The sequence below is a fragment of the Anopheles marshallii genome, chromosome 2 (assembly GCF_943734725.1).
Source record: "Anopheles marshallii chromosome 2, idAnoMarsDA_429_01, whole genome shotgun sequence".
NCBI lineage: Eukaryota > Metazoa > Arthropoda > Insecta > Diptera > Culicidae > Anopheles > Anopheles marshallii.
This window is the reverse complement of record NC_071326.1, coordinates 12,659,143-12,673,176: the sequence shown is the minus strand read 5'-3', so window position 1 is coordinate 12,673,176 and position 14,034 is coordinate 12,659,143. Positions and strand designations below refer to the sequence as shown.

Sequence of the window (14,034 nt, the reverse complement as noted above, 5' to 3'; positions counted from 1 at the left end):
TCAGTGATAAGCGTTCGTTGTCGTATTATGGTGGTAGGTTTGATATTGCGTTAGGTGAGGAGCTTGCTGTTGCTGGTATAGCTGCTGTTGTTGCTGCTGCGGTTGCCCAGCGTACTGGTGGTAGCCTCCACCACTTCCAGCATAATGGTTCGGATGTGTACCTCCGTTTACCAACCCGTGGCCGCCGTGGTTAATTGCTGCGTGATGCAGATGATGACTGTTTGCATGGCTACCACCTGTGGTGCTGTTTGGATTTTCCAACTCTTCGAAGTACTTGCGCGCGTTCCGAATGTTAATCAGCGTCGCTTCAGACGGTATCGACGGATCGGACATCACCACCATCACGTACGTATTGCTGGTGAACGTGTCTATAAAGGCCGCAAACACACTGTTGCGCACCTCCATTGAGGAGAACTTCGCACCGAGCTTCGAACAGGACAGTTTAAACTGTTTGATGATGTTGGACACCTTCTCGAACCGATGGCTGTCTCGGTGCTGCTTTCGCTGACAGTGTGAAATTACCAAAAACGTTGCCCGCTCGAACAGCAGCACCTCATCTGCATCCACAACGTTTGCGAAGTAGTTTAGCGAATGTTCGAGTGCCTTCACGTTTGGTATCAGCTGGTAAACGATACTGCTCCACGCCCGGTACAGTGTTTCGTCCCAAATGCTGGTCCGGAATGCCGTACATTCCAACGGTCGCGAACAACGCTTCAAATCTTCCTCACGCTCTTTGAAAATTATGTCACGCTGATCCTCCGCGACCAAATCCATCTTGTGCACGAGGCAAAAGATTTTCGCATTTGGCGAATTCACGAGCAGTGCCTCCAGGCAGGACTGGTAGTAGTGCATATCCTTGTCCAGCTCACGGCTTTCCACATCGAACACATATATCAACACCTCCACGTTCCGGAAGATGTTGTCCTTCTGTGAGGCGAAGTACTGCTCCATGAACGATTCCTGGCCACCACAGTCCCACAGATTGAGCACGAGATTGCCCAAGAAACGTACATGTGAGTGTTCGACATCGACTACGGGAAAGGGTAAAACAGAAAGATCGGTTTAGAATCGGACCGGAAGTTTGTCCCGAAACGGAGGTATTCACTTGTCGCTCCAAGCCTTCGTGTGTCCCTGGCGATGTAGTTGGCGAAGATGATCGATCGCATACTGGTCTTGCCAGATCCGCTCTTTCCCATCAGTAGCACCTGCAAGACGGATGGAGCAATCCATTGCATTTGTATGAATCATTCTTATCCTTGAAAGACCCTGTTATGACGGCAAGTCGTAGAAAACAAACATTACGAACCTTTTTCTTCATTTTGTTTTGGCGTAGTATATCGGTTGCAGATCGAAAAGGGTGTTTGAACAAAAGAAACGTGCACACAAGCCGAATGTTTAAATAACACGTAGATTGTTCACTGAAATGTATAGTTCTGATTGAAAATAGATTAGAATCACGATCTTTTTTCCTTTTTTCTTCCAGCACAGATAGCAAGAACCAACAAAAAAATTAACAACAAATGTTTTTGACGTTTGACGTTTTGTGCTGCGCAGTATGGCCACCCTTAACTCCCATAGTGCTTCAATAGAGCAAGACGGAGAATCGATATAATCGCGGTAAAAAACGCTTGAATGTCCCACTGGTATACAAAGCAGGGGTGTTATACAATTTAAATGTCCGACGCGCAATTTCTTGTATCAATCCTCATTTTATCACTTTTCCTGGCGTTTGTTTGGTTCAAATCTAATAGAGTAACTATTAATTTATAGGACATAACCCAACCATTTCCGAATGGATAAATTGTTAAGCATAAATACACATAAATTAAAACGATCTATATGAATAATCGAAAAGTATTGTTAACATTCAAACGATTACAAATTTTACATAAAGCTGTATGCAAACAGACTGCAACCTTGTAGATACATGATCATACATACGATCGCCTGAGCAACTGTTCAACTACGTGCATCGAAGCGAATATCGCAAGAATGTTTGGTATGGACGTTGTGTAAATCGTCACAGCGAAATATCTCCATACTCTCCACAACACAATTGGCTTTAAAAATGACATTCAACTAGTTGTTGAACTATAAAAGTAATGTACCCTATTGTAGAGCTAGTATCTGTGTAAATCGGTCGTAGTTTAAAATTAGCAATGCTCCTAATAATATTGTTCCTATCGTGTCTTACAGGTAAGCGTGACTAACTAAAGCCCACCTAAATTCGTTATTATGGGAGTCCCATTTCTCATCTCACAGCAAGTCCAATCAAGCCGTCTCGAGCAGAAACAATAGAGGAACATGTACAATGTTCCATGGAAATTAAAGAATGTTTAAATTTTGTATTCGATAAGCTAGTTGAGCAATCTGCAGAATCATTTGAGTTATCAGAAAAATTTGAAGCTATGCTAGCAAACGTGGCAACAAACACACCCTTTGATCGTGTAGAAACGCAGCAGAGTTCGAGTTCAGAGTCATCCTCGGAATCATTTGAGCATATTCCCAACAATGCAGCCCAGAAAGTGGCTGTTCTGTTAGCAAAGATGTACCTTCTAATGGATAGCATTAACCGTACTATATCCACTTCATCCTGTTTTAAACATGTAAGTAGAATAAACTGAAAATGTTTAAATTTTCATACAATTGTACTTCTTACAGCTTCAATCAATGGGTGCAGCAACGATCGATGCTGCCAAACTACAACAGAACGCAGCTTTTAGCTGTGAAACATCCCTGATGGTATGTTTCGTATTTCGGGTGCTGCACTGGATTTATGTAGAACCTACGTACGAGATCCTCCAGCTATTACGCCATTGGATAAAGGTAAACTCCTTCAACAGTGGTATGAGCTAAAAGTCAATGTCCACTCACAATGGACGAAAGGATTGATAGTAATGAATTGGGTTTTAACTGCCTGTTTTAGATTAGATAAAGCTGCCTTATCGAGGGCAGGTGCTGTACTACCGGAAAAGTGGTCCCGACCCCGACAATACCGTGGCACCTGAGTAGATATACGAGTTCGCACCTGAGAAGATAAGAAGCAATTATTGTTGGTGACGGGAGATTTGCGTAAATGATTGAATGTCGCACACACTTGAGTAAAGCTGACAAATGTGTTTTTAAATCAAATCTTGACGTACATGACGATAGAACAAAAGGATGATGGGAACGTTAAGCACTGGCAGTACTTACAACACCAAATATAATAAATAAGAGATGAAACACGCAAAACCTCCCATGTTCATGATTATTCTATAGATTTTATTATTTATTATTTTTAAATCTACATCCTACGAACTAACGGTAACTTTTCAACATGGCAAATCTGTTCCCACGCATTTATCTGCGTATGCTTCATCTATTCAATACGTACACTCCCGAAGTGCTAGAAAAGCCAGCTTCACCCAAACTCGCGCAGCTGGTACAAGCCAATTTCACCTAAAGCCTCACCGTACGCGTGTTACCTCAACGTCCCACCAAACTACCTTGCACAAGAGTACGCACACTACTGCGGCACGTGCTACACGCACTCATCAGAGCCCGCTCAGAACGCACTCGACAAACCCAGTCGTGGTCGTTGTGTGTTGGTGCAGGTCAAATCAGCTCGGCTGCAATCACAAAAAATCGCTGATCGCTCACGATTTGGAGGGGTGACCGCTAAGCGAAAAACCTTTTAGCACGACTCGCTTTGGCTGCATTCTGCTCGATACCTTCAGACGCAACGGATTGGTGCTACATCCGACCAGAACTTACGACCAGGGTTTGTTGCTTTCAGTAGTGATCTTACTCCCCCCAACATCTGCGACCATGAAACAATCTCTGGCGGTGATCTTAATCCTGGCAGCATTCGCTGCAAACGTGCAAGCGGTAAGTACGCACCGATCATTACCAACCCACCAAGAAGTGCTCACTGATGATGGTGTTTTTAACATTTTGTCATCGACCGGTTTCGGGCCGTGAAACGCGTAGGTTACGGTGGATGTCTACTATGCCCATCTTTGCCCGGACAGTGTGCGCTTTGTGCAGGATCAGCTGCTGACATTGAATCCGACACTGCTCAACGCCATCACCCTTGACTTCATTCCGTTCGGCAAGGCACAGGTAAGTGAAGTGAAAAGCGTGCTACAAAAAGCGAAAGGGTTCCAAAATTGTACAGGCGGTAGGCCAAATCGTAACAATTCTGATGACAAACGATCTATCTGCTGTCATCTCTATGGCTGTGACTGCAAGTTGTATTGAGTGGTCCGTGTCCGCCCGTCACGAAACCTGTTTCGCTTCAAACCTCTGTGTGCCACCTTTGGAGAGTAGATTTCGAGTTTTGCCTACATAAATTAAACTGAACCAGACCGTTCGCATAGCTATGCGATTGTTCTTGAGATACAATTTCCCGCAAGCTAGTCTGTGCCATAGAAAAACCGGATTTATTTCACAAGTTTCACCAAGCTAACGATCGGTGTAGATCGAGTTGCTATTGCAGCTGTATGTATTTAAGTATCTTCACTAAGCATAAACTAAATTGAACATCACTAGTATGGCTAAGAATTTGCTTGCAGCATTGTTTGAATTCTTCCACCTAACGATCACATTTGCAACACTTTCAATTCTTCTCAAGCGATCATTAAGCAATCAGGGAGCCTTCCCACGCACTAGAAAGGTCAACGTGAATTAGATTCAAACATAACAAACCAACTACCGGTGTCGGTGAACATAGCTTCAGCGATTTCGAAAGCGATGCTTCCGTCGCATTCATCCCACAAACAATGCGCTGGGTGTGAAAACAGTGCATTACCCAACATTTGCCTTATTCATTCCACATCACATTGCAGAGTGTCAACAATGGTCAAAGCTTCATTTGCCAGCACGGTCCAGCAGAGTGCGAAGGAAATCGGATTCAATCGTGTATTCTCAGTTTGCTACCAACTCAACAAGCTAAGGTGAACTACGTCGGTTGCCAGATGAGCTTCAGTGCCGATCCACGTGGATGGGAGGTAAGTGACGGTTTATTTAATGTAGTGTAATAGATTTATCATTGATGAACATATTTATCATCTGCAGTGCGCATTCCTTTCGGGAGTTAATCTTAACTCTGCCGAATCATGTGTAGAAGGTACACTGGGAACGACACTTCAGCTGGAAGCGGAACGTCGTACGCAGCTGATCGCTCCGGCATTCATTCCCACTATCGTGTTCAACGGAGTAAGCATGTGACGAATTATAGCTCGTGATAACAAGTTGAACTAATGACTGGTAAATGTTCTTTCTTCTCAGCAATTCGACCAGGGTCTTCAGGATCGCTCTCTGACCGACCTTGCTGGCATCATTTGCGAACTTGCGGGAATTACCGGTGTGGGTTGTTAAACCTGTTTTTATGCATTTAAATTGACGATTTTGTGATTTACTATAAGAAAGTCAATGTCTGACTGAACCAACACGCGACAAATTAGCATGGAAAATAAATCCGCAGTGAACTTGAACAGAACGGCGAACAATATTCTAGAACTTATACATAATCCAAAAATATGACGACGGACATCTTATCAACCAGCGTCATTTACGTAAAAGATTGGGACGATTATTGTAAATTATGCTATCGCATTTATAGCGCTAAGTAGCTTATTATTGATAAAATATCAGTTGGTTGTTGTGCGCTTGCCCTAGTGGGAATGATTAAGCAAAGATAACCCACACTGTAACACCAGATGGGATTGTTGTGCAGCTAATCTGAACCACCAGAAACTTTGTTTCATTTCATTTTATTGTGCCTATTCTTTTTTCATGAACATAACAACGATTTTTCTGTAATTTAACTAAGCTTTTTATGTGTTGTATGTTGTATTAAAAGAACATTTCGGGCACCTGGAAAGAACGAAGCTTATGTTAAATTAATAATTTATTCAATTTTCGATAAGTACTCATCACGTTAAGTACTCGTCATTATCGTGTGTCATGCTCTCTTTTTACAACAAATTAAACGTATTTATTCAGATTGTGCTTAAAGTGTTTACGAAGTTAAACTTAAATGCATTAACGATCAAATTAAAAACGTCTTCGGGGCAATCTAGCAACTTATCATCTGTGGTAATTTTGAAAATAATAAAATCGCTGTGTTTATGCAATTTTTAAGGCGCCGCTGGAAGCAAGATAGTTTTTAAAGGAGAAATTGAAGTTTAATAAATCCAAATGAAGATTGATCAGTAAATATCATGAAAAAATGCTATTTTTGTGAAAAAAGTCGGCAAAATTTATCTTACCAGTATTGAAACCGCCCGTATAAATCGTCCATCACGTATGACAGCCAAACAAAACCAACACAAACGCACCATTGCCGTTGTAGGGTTCTGTGTAAGCACTTGCAAAACACGAAGAAGAAGAAAATGAAAACGAAGGAAATGTAACGCACACCGTACGAAGAAAAATCGAGTCACCGTGTCGTGCTAATTTTCTAAGGTGGTCACCCTTTCCTGCACACGGAAATACACGGTTTCGGAACGGGTTTACCGCGGGTTCTGTGTTCTGTGTGTGTTCCCAGCTACGGCATATCAACGGGCCGCAACCTTAACCTGACAACTCATTCGCTGGCCGACCGTGCCTCCTTGGGTTCGATTCTAAATGGAGTATTCGCCGTCTTTGTGGAGCGCGAGGTAACTACGATTGCACAGCCAACGATAGTTCTAAACTTCCATGGAAAGTGGTACAGTTCTCCACGATATTGCCGCGAATGGTAGCATTTACGCGGAATCAAATTAATTGCGTGCACAAGGAATCGGGTGTCGGTCAACGTCATGTGTAGGTGCCTCCTGCTAGCCCAAATGCTTCTTGCCTCGGTATTATCGCTAATCGATGCAATGGTCATGCCAGTTGCGATGTGACTTTGGAGTGTAATTGTTCATAAATGCAAGTTTTTTAAGCCTACCAGAGTGCCTCACGTTAGAATGATGAGAGATTTGTACATCGTTAGCTGGTCGTAAATGAAAAATGATTCATAGCCAGAACAGGCGGTGCTAGACCTTAAACAGAGGTGGCAGAAGGCTTGCGTATGATTTATCCCTCCCAGTGTCACCTTCCGCTCGCCTGTTCTTTCGCGTGTTTCAGCAAGCGCAAGCGTGCATGTGCAGCCCTGTGTGTGTGTGGGTATGTGTGTGAATGTCGCGAAGACTGTCGCGACCATCACGCAAACGGTGTATCGATTTGGAGCGAAATCCGGATCCGGTAGGTTGGCTTAGCTGCCTGTGCCATCATCAGTTCGCTACCACGTTGGATACATATGCATCGGAGAAATATAATCGAGGTGCTGATGGGTGACTTCACACAAACGGCGGCAATCGAAACAACTAAGGCACAAGAAGCAGTAAATATACTTTACAAAGTGGATCGAAACCTCTCCCCAACGAGCACAAGACACGTCGCGATGGTGCAATAGTGAGTCCGTGGAACAGTGGAAAGATACCCTAGAGCCGAAAGAATTCCACAGGAATCAAAATTTCTCTAAGCCATTCCAACAACAGCAGTGGAAAGATACCCGCAATATGAAGTGGCTTTTTCCCTCAGAAAGACGTAACAAAAAGTGCCAAAGTCGGGACGAACTTCTGCTTCAATAATGTGCGCGTATGTGGCGCGGAGTGTACCTGTGATAAATATTATCAATGGCATTAATCATACAAAAGTGCATTGCAAGAAATTTATCACCTCACACACCCACTGATTAAGTGCTTCGTTGAGTGCGTTTAAGCCGGTGTGCGATTTTTTTTCGTAATTATTCAAAAAACCACGGGTTAGCAGCGCCCGTTGTTTCGCGAAAGGATAAAGAACTCCTGGAGTTTTTAAGCCGACACCCGCGGGGCTGATAACAAACCTTTCCCCCTTTTTAGTATCGCCTGATTAGTGCGACCGTTTGAACGCAGACTGCAAAAGATTGATGGTATGGCTTACTGTGGCCGATAAACGTCGTGATTTCGATGCGGCATATCGCTATTATCCCGGCACCATTTCCCCGAAGAGCTATCAACATCATACCATGCACGGATGGTCGGTCCCGAGGCGACAAGGCCGCATCTCACCGAGCCGAGCAATACTGTCACCAGCGCTATATTCCAACGGTTGCTTTGCAGTTGCGATCTTCTGCGGTACACACCGTGCATTGAGGTAAGTGTGAGAGGTTTTTTAGCGTGAGTCATCGGTTGTTGTTTTTTTTATTTGCAGGCTGTACGGATCTATACCTGAAGGAAATGATGCATAATTGCAATAGAAGAATGGCATTAGTTGTGTGCTGCCTTGTTGTTAGAAATCACCACACAGCTATAAAAAAAACTTCCAGTGTGCATACTTCAGAGGAGATCAAATCATGCACTTAAATCGGGGTAGTACTTTTCTGCTGGAAATGCGCCATAATCTTTTTTATCAGCACAACAACCTCAGAAGGTCTTGGTCTGCCATTTCTGGCTTTCGGTGATTTTTTTTATAGTCCGTAGCTAGATATTCCTGCATACGGATTATTGGACCGATCCCGCCGTGCGAAGACCGGCACCGTTATCAATACACCAGCGGGCCGCTCCGATGCGCCTAATAATTATTATTTGGTTCCGGATTGGGCCTTCTTTTCCCAATGCTTGGCTTACTGTGGCTTTTGTTTACTCATACCTGCACAGTCCACCTGCAGTCAATGAAAATTTTCTCTCCCTATAAAAGTAAAAAAGTGTATTTAGAACTACATGCATAGAGAATTTGTTCCAGTCGAGATTCCCATGTTCGAGAAACTCATATAAGACGTGTAGTTGAGTCCTAAATAACTGATATATTGTTCACGAAGAAGGCTTCCAAAACCCTGTATAAATTCACCTTACTTTACCTCTTTGAATTGCATCAAAAATGGGAAATACCACTACATATTGAGCTAAAGATCTAGCTGATTCTTAGGTCCAAGTATAGTTTCAATATGATTCCAAGAAACAAGAACCAGATCATGAGCAAAGTCAAAAAGTTTTAGAAGTAGAATTAACTGAAGTTTGCAACGCCCATGGTAATGCTGGATATATCCCAGTCTTCCAGTGTTGTACCTTTCATTCCGGCATTGAATTGCATTGATACTGCTCCTAAGTTAATCGTCGTGTAAGTTGTCACACGCGACACATAGCACATACGGCCAGGAATGCCGTACTCGCTTCCAACGTTAAGTCCTGTTCTAAATCTAGGAATCAATGGCCTACAGCGCTGTGGCGCTAGCTCGCAGCGAACCGCGTGCAGACGCGTGGTTTCCACTCCAAACATCCATCATGCTTCCGTGCTTCCCTTTGGCTAGCCCCCAAACGGCTTTGGGCATCCAAAACAGACGGAAAAGAAATAATAAAATTAAACCGCCCGGTGAAAAAAGCGCGGGCGAGTGCGCTACGAAGGCGTATGCAACAGCGTTGAGATCGAGGGTGCGAACGATGTAAAGAAAACAAGCGTCTTCTTATAAATATAAATATATCTCTTAAGTGCTTCACCGCGCTCACAAACGCACCTACACTCACACACACACTGCTTCTTCCACTTCAATGTGGGGACCGGTCTCGAACGTTAGTGCTCTCCGGTCGCAATGCATTTCACGGCTGGGGTTTGGTCTGCGCCATGTTCTTTGATGCATCGTCATTCATAGTGTAAAATATTTTAGCCTAGCGGGATGGACGCGCATTCGTCGGTGCATAAGTCTTAGAAGCATCTTGTCACCATCCATACACCATGCTCAATCAGAACACGACGATGATGAGCATGATGATCTGTTTGCGTTCTACGTTTACACGGGACCTGGTGCACTCGCTGCAGCAGAGATGCAATTTAGTTTGATGAATTTCACGTTCAAACTAGTCAGATTTGTTGAACAATAGCAAGGTTTGGTGGTGGAAGGTGGTGTGGCAATGCTGCAAGGTGCAAATTTTCCTTTTCGGCCACGGGACACAATGCCTTGATGGAAAATTATGGCACATGCATTATTGTCTGTACTTGTTTGTGTACTTGACGGTATTACTTCTGACACATTCTGCTCGTAGTAAAACATTTTGTCGTGAGCGAAATTTTGTCTACCTTCTGGTTGTAAACGCTGTTTGCAAGACAGGGCTTAAGCGTGTCACTGTGACGTATTTCGTTTACTTCACTATACTAACTGACTGTGAGGAAGGATTACTCCTTTTATCTTCAAACCAAGGCCGTGTACCACGTCAAGTAGGGTAATGGGAAAGTCGAGCAAAAAGCACAACATTCATCAACTTAAACTTATTTGTGATGGCACTCGAAACGAGAGGGAGTGCACGTTGCAATGTCCGGTTAACCATCATGGTTTAATATTCTTATCAGGAAGTGCGCGTAGATAATGAGTAAAAGCTGTGACTCAACGGTAGGTACGAACTTTGCTCAACAATAATATGAGCTAAGACATCCTTGTTAGATCAACTTTGGATGTTTGGTTTTGTTTAATGCGTTACATTTTTCCGTTTGTTGTTGTGTTGTTTGTCTACAGAATTTAATTGAATTCTTCAATTATGAACCGATTTTATAATTTTGAAATAACATTCCAGTTAGTGATGGGTTGCCAACTAGACAAAACACATGAAAATTATACCGTTGCGCCACGTGGCTCAAATAACATCGAACCGTCGTAGAATGTGTTAAAGCTCGGCTGGAACTCTTCCTGCTGAGTTCGAAATTAATTCTAAATTTTACCGGACAGCAGCAATGTAGTCCTTAATAGTACGCTGTCCTGGCACCAGCAACGGGTAAGGATGTTCGATTTTTCTTACGCTGCCCGAAACCATCCAACAGCGAGTCGTCCTTCGTGTCTGTTGTAGGTTGTCAACTTTTGTCCGCCGCACCGTAAGACAACGTTGATTAGGGTCGTTGAAGTAAAAACGGAAGTTCATAGAGTGACAATGAGCCCTGTTTAGGCCATTTTTAGTTTGCAGCCTTCTTTTTGTCCTTATGCTTCAACACGCGGTGTAAGGTGGCGCACTAGAATCAAGATGCTTGGCGCAGTCGTCAAATGATTTGGTTTCAAAGTCATGCGGCTACAATATCCGAGACTGTGATGAAGAAAAAGCAAATGGGCAAAAAACAAACTAGAAAGTATATCCTCAACCTCTGATTCATTCCTTTCTTCTGCCACCATCGATGTCCCTTATGATGGAACAAAGACACTGAACTTGGAGTAGAGTCGAATCGATTTTCGTCGGGATTTACGAACTTTTTCCATTTCTTTCGCCCTTATCACGGCACGTTTGGATGGGGACCATTTTTCACCCAGAGCCGCCGGTAACCAGACAGAAGGTTAATTAAACAGCGCTCATTAGCCAATCACCGTCGTATCCTTCGAAAGCCAAAACAATGCCAGGTGTAGGAGAATTTTATTAGACGGTAGTGGTTAATTTGTGAATTTATCTTTTTTCGATAATACTCACCAAATGCTCTTTGCTCTACAATTCAAAACAAAACTTTATCAGCTTTTTATTGATACTTTAGTGTTGCATCTAAATATTGGTGGCTTTCTATGTTTGTTTCGGACTTTACATTAGACATTGTGGCCAATAGTTTTACAACAGAAATTAATGTCTAGTTCATCCATTATGCAATAACAGTAGCATTTTCCTTCCCTTTCCAATTTTATTGGCAATTAACAATCGTTATAAACGGTATTAATTTATTAATTTAAATGCTTGATGTACTTTCTATCAAGCGAACTTCTGCCATTTTCTTCAAAATTCCTTCGTCCGACCATCGATACAGCTATCACACAAATTCTTATCCCATTGATCATTTACTCGATGGTTGCCACTGTGTCACTTTCAATATTTTGTAAGCATTTTGCCAGGAAGCAAAAAAGAGATTGTAGCACAAAAAACACAACTAACCGCTCCGGTAGACAGACACGCGAAACTCGATGACAAATATCTTTCCTGGGTTTTCTGACCTGCAACCTGAACGGAAAGCGATTCATTTCGCTTGTTAGATAATATCGATGAAAGGGAAGATCGATCGTATGTAATGAGTTATGTTATCTTCGCTAGCGTCTTCTCGCTATGTCTATGCGGTACGCTTTTGCTCATTCGAGTGTATGGTCATGGTCGAATGAAATATTGAACTGTCGCAAATTGGTGAAGGCAAAATGTAAGTTTAGTGTGCGAAAGTGATTGTTAGCAAGACCGATTACGTGTACTATCTAGCTGACGATAGTAAAATATGTGTTGTGTCAGATGCATATTGTTTGAATTCATGATTTTTTTTTATATCTAACGAAGAACAGTTTAGAATTTACTGTCTGCATAACCCAGTTATCTTTCACCATAACTCTGTTATCTTTCACCAACAACCAATCAGATTAGAGTAAATCTTAATGGAGAATTTATTAAATATTTGAGGGATTGTAGCCTCATATTATTGTCCTAGCAACATCAAATCTTTTCAAACTCTTTTGCCCGTGTCCAAGGCACTGTCAACGCCAAAAGTCTATCATGGTGACCGGAAACTGAAACCAAACGCACGTACTCAACTCCTTCCAACGGTTGCGATTTGTCTAAATAAAGAAGAACTTTGACGTGCGCGATAGTCGAATCGATCGACGCCCTTACCCGTCCAATCTCAAACCTTTTTAGCCGGACGACGCTTCCCATGTTTGGCATTGGCGGCCTTTTTCGTGGTTTGGGTTTGTTCTTTTTCGCCAACTTTGAACGGTAGCCGGCAGACGATCGTTTGCCGTTCGCTGCCCCCCGGTACCGGATGCGTAGACGGGGCAGCAAAGAGCTGATATGACGGGGTGTCGTAGCGTCCTCCTGTACGTTCCAGAAATGGTTCGCTAATAATATTACCTCCATGTTTGACGAAGCCGCGTTAAATGTGGATGCCGATTGTCTGGTTGTGTTTTGTTTCTGAAATATTAAGAAAGTGAGGAATGAACGTAACAAAACGTATCTAAGGGAAGGAATGTTCCAGCAAAGGAACATTTTAACAGGGGGAAAAGATTGCGGAAGCATAGCTGCTAGTGGTGAATGGCGAATTGATGGTGAATTTACGGAATTACGAAAAATCTATACGGAACAAGCTAAATTATTTCCTGTTCTGTTAGCTGTTACTGTTCTGTGCTGTAGGTATACTATTGCGACCAACAACAGCAAATTTAATTGCATTTTTTCTGCGGTAGATTTAATGATCGAGCTAGAGATATAAGCTGATCCTGATCATTTCTTGTTGTAGTAGTTTGAAAGCATCATGTTTCAAATTGAAATCCACAAAAAAATAATAAATCCATTACTTTAAAGCTTCTAGTACAACTGCATGTCTTGTACATTTATCTAACTTTATTTTTTTTTATATCTTTTCAGAAAATATGACCTGCATACCTACCTAATATGAAAGAGGAAATTGTCATCATAAGATCATCACTGAAATTGATTATACGATTGTATGATACAGAAAATCATACTACTAACGCTACACGTGCGCATATTATAAATAACTTTCAAATCGAACTTTTTGCATGAATTTCACGTTGAAAATATCGAGAATTCTGAGAATTATTTAGTTTTCTATTTCTTAAGTCGCCGTTATTCATTAATCATCGGTGTCCATTTCTTTTGTAGGTCGTTTAATGTTTGGAATTTGAATTAGCCGGAACACCCAACTCCCGCACCAATCGCAAACGGCGACCGTTCAGTGCAATGTGAATGTGTGCTTGTGAAGGATACGATCCTTGAATCCTTAATGGCGCAACGTTGATAGGAAAGTGTGTTTGTGTGTGTGCGAACGTGTGTGTTTTATTCTCTGGCGCACGTTTATTTTGCGTTACAATTTTATTTACTATTTATTTATCGTAAAACGGCGATCTGATCCGTTCCGCGAGTGTGTGTGTATCGTGTCGTGTTGTGCCATTGCATCCTTAATTGTTCCAATAGTTGGCCAAAAGTGTGGCAAGTTTAATCCTTTCATGTTTTTAAGTGTTTTTACATGTGCATCTTGTACATACGCGAATGGTCGTGTGGGTGCGTTTTAAGTGTTCACCTTCGTTTTGCA

At 42.4% G+C, this 14,034-nt stretch overlaps 3 protein-coding genes across 3 annotated transcripts; 2 read left to right on the top strand and 1 right to left on the bottom strand.

Annotated features, from left to right (window-relative positions):
* Nucleotides 1-1,318, bottom strand: LOC128709786 (ras-related GTP-binding protein A). The gene is made up of 3 exons (XM_053804805.1): nucleotides 1,307-1,318; nucleotides 1,106-1,205; nucleotides 1-1,031 (listed from the first exon to the last, which is right to left on the bottom strand). The coding sequence occupies exons 1-3, from the start codon at nucleotides 1,316-1,318 to the stop codon at nucleotides 1-3; spliced, it is 1,143 nt and encodes a 380-aa protein (XP_053660780.1).
* Nucleotides 1,319-2,159: 841 nt separating this feature from the next.
* On the top strand, nucleotides 2,160-2,856 carry LOC128709788 (uncharacterized). The gene is made up of 3 exons (XM_053804807.1): nucleotides 2,160-2,196; nucleotides 2,263-2,606; nucleotides 2,662-2,856. The coding sequence occupies exons 1-3, from the start codon at nucleotides 2,160-2,162 to the stop codon at nucleotides 2,854-2,856; spliced, it is 576 nt and encodes a 191-aa protein (XP_053660782.1).
* Nucleotides 2,857-3,810: 954 nt separating this feature from the next.
* Nucleotides 3,811-5,361, top strand: LOC128709787 (GILT-like protein 1). Its single transcript, XM_053804806.1, has 5 exons — nucleotides 3,811-3,870; nucleotides 3,973-4,104; nucleotides 4,830-4,991; nucleotides 5,059-5,199; nucleotides 5,272-5,361. The coding sequence occupies exons 1-5, from the start codon at nucleotides 3,811-3,813 to the stop codon at nucleotides 5,359-5,361; spliced, it is 585 nt and encodes a 194-aa protein (XP_053660781.1).
* The last annotated feature ends 8,673 nt before the right edge of the window (nucleotides 5,362-14,034 follow it).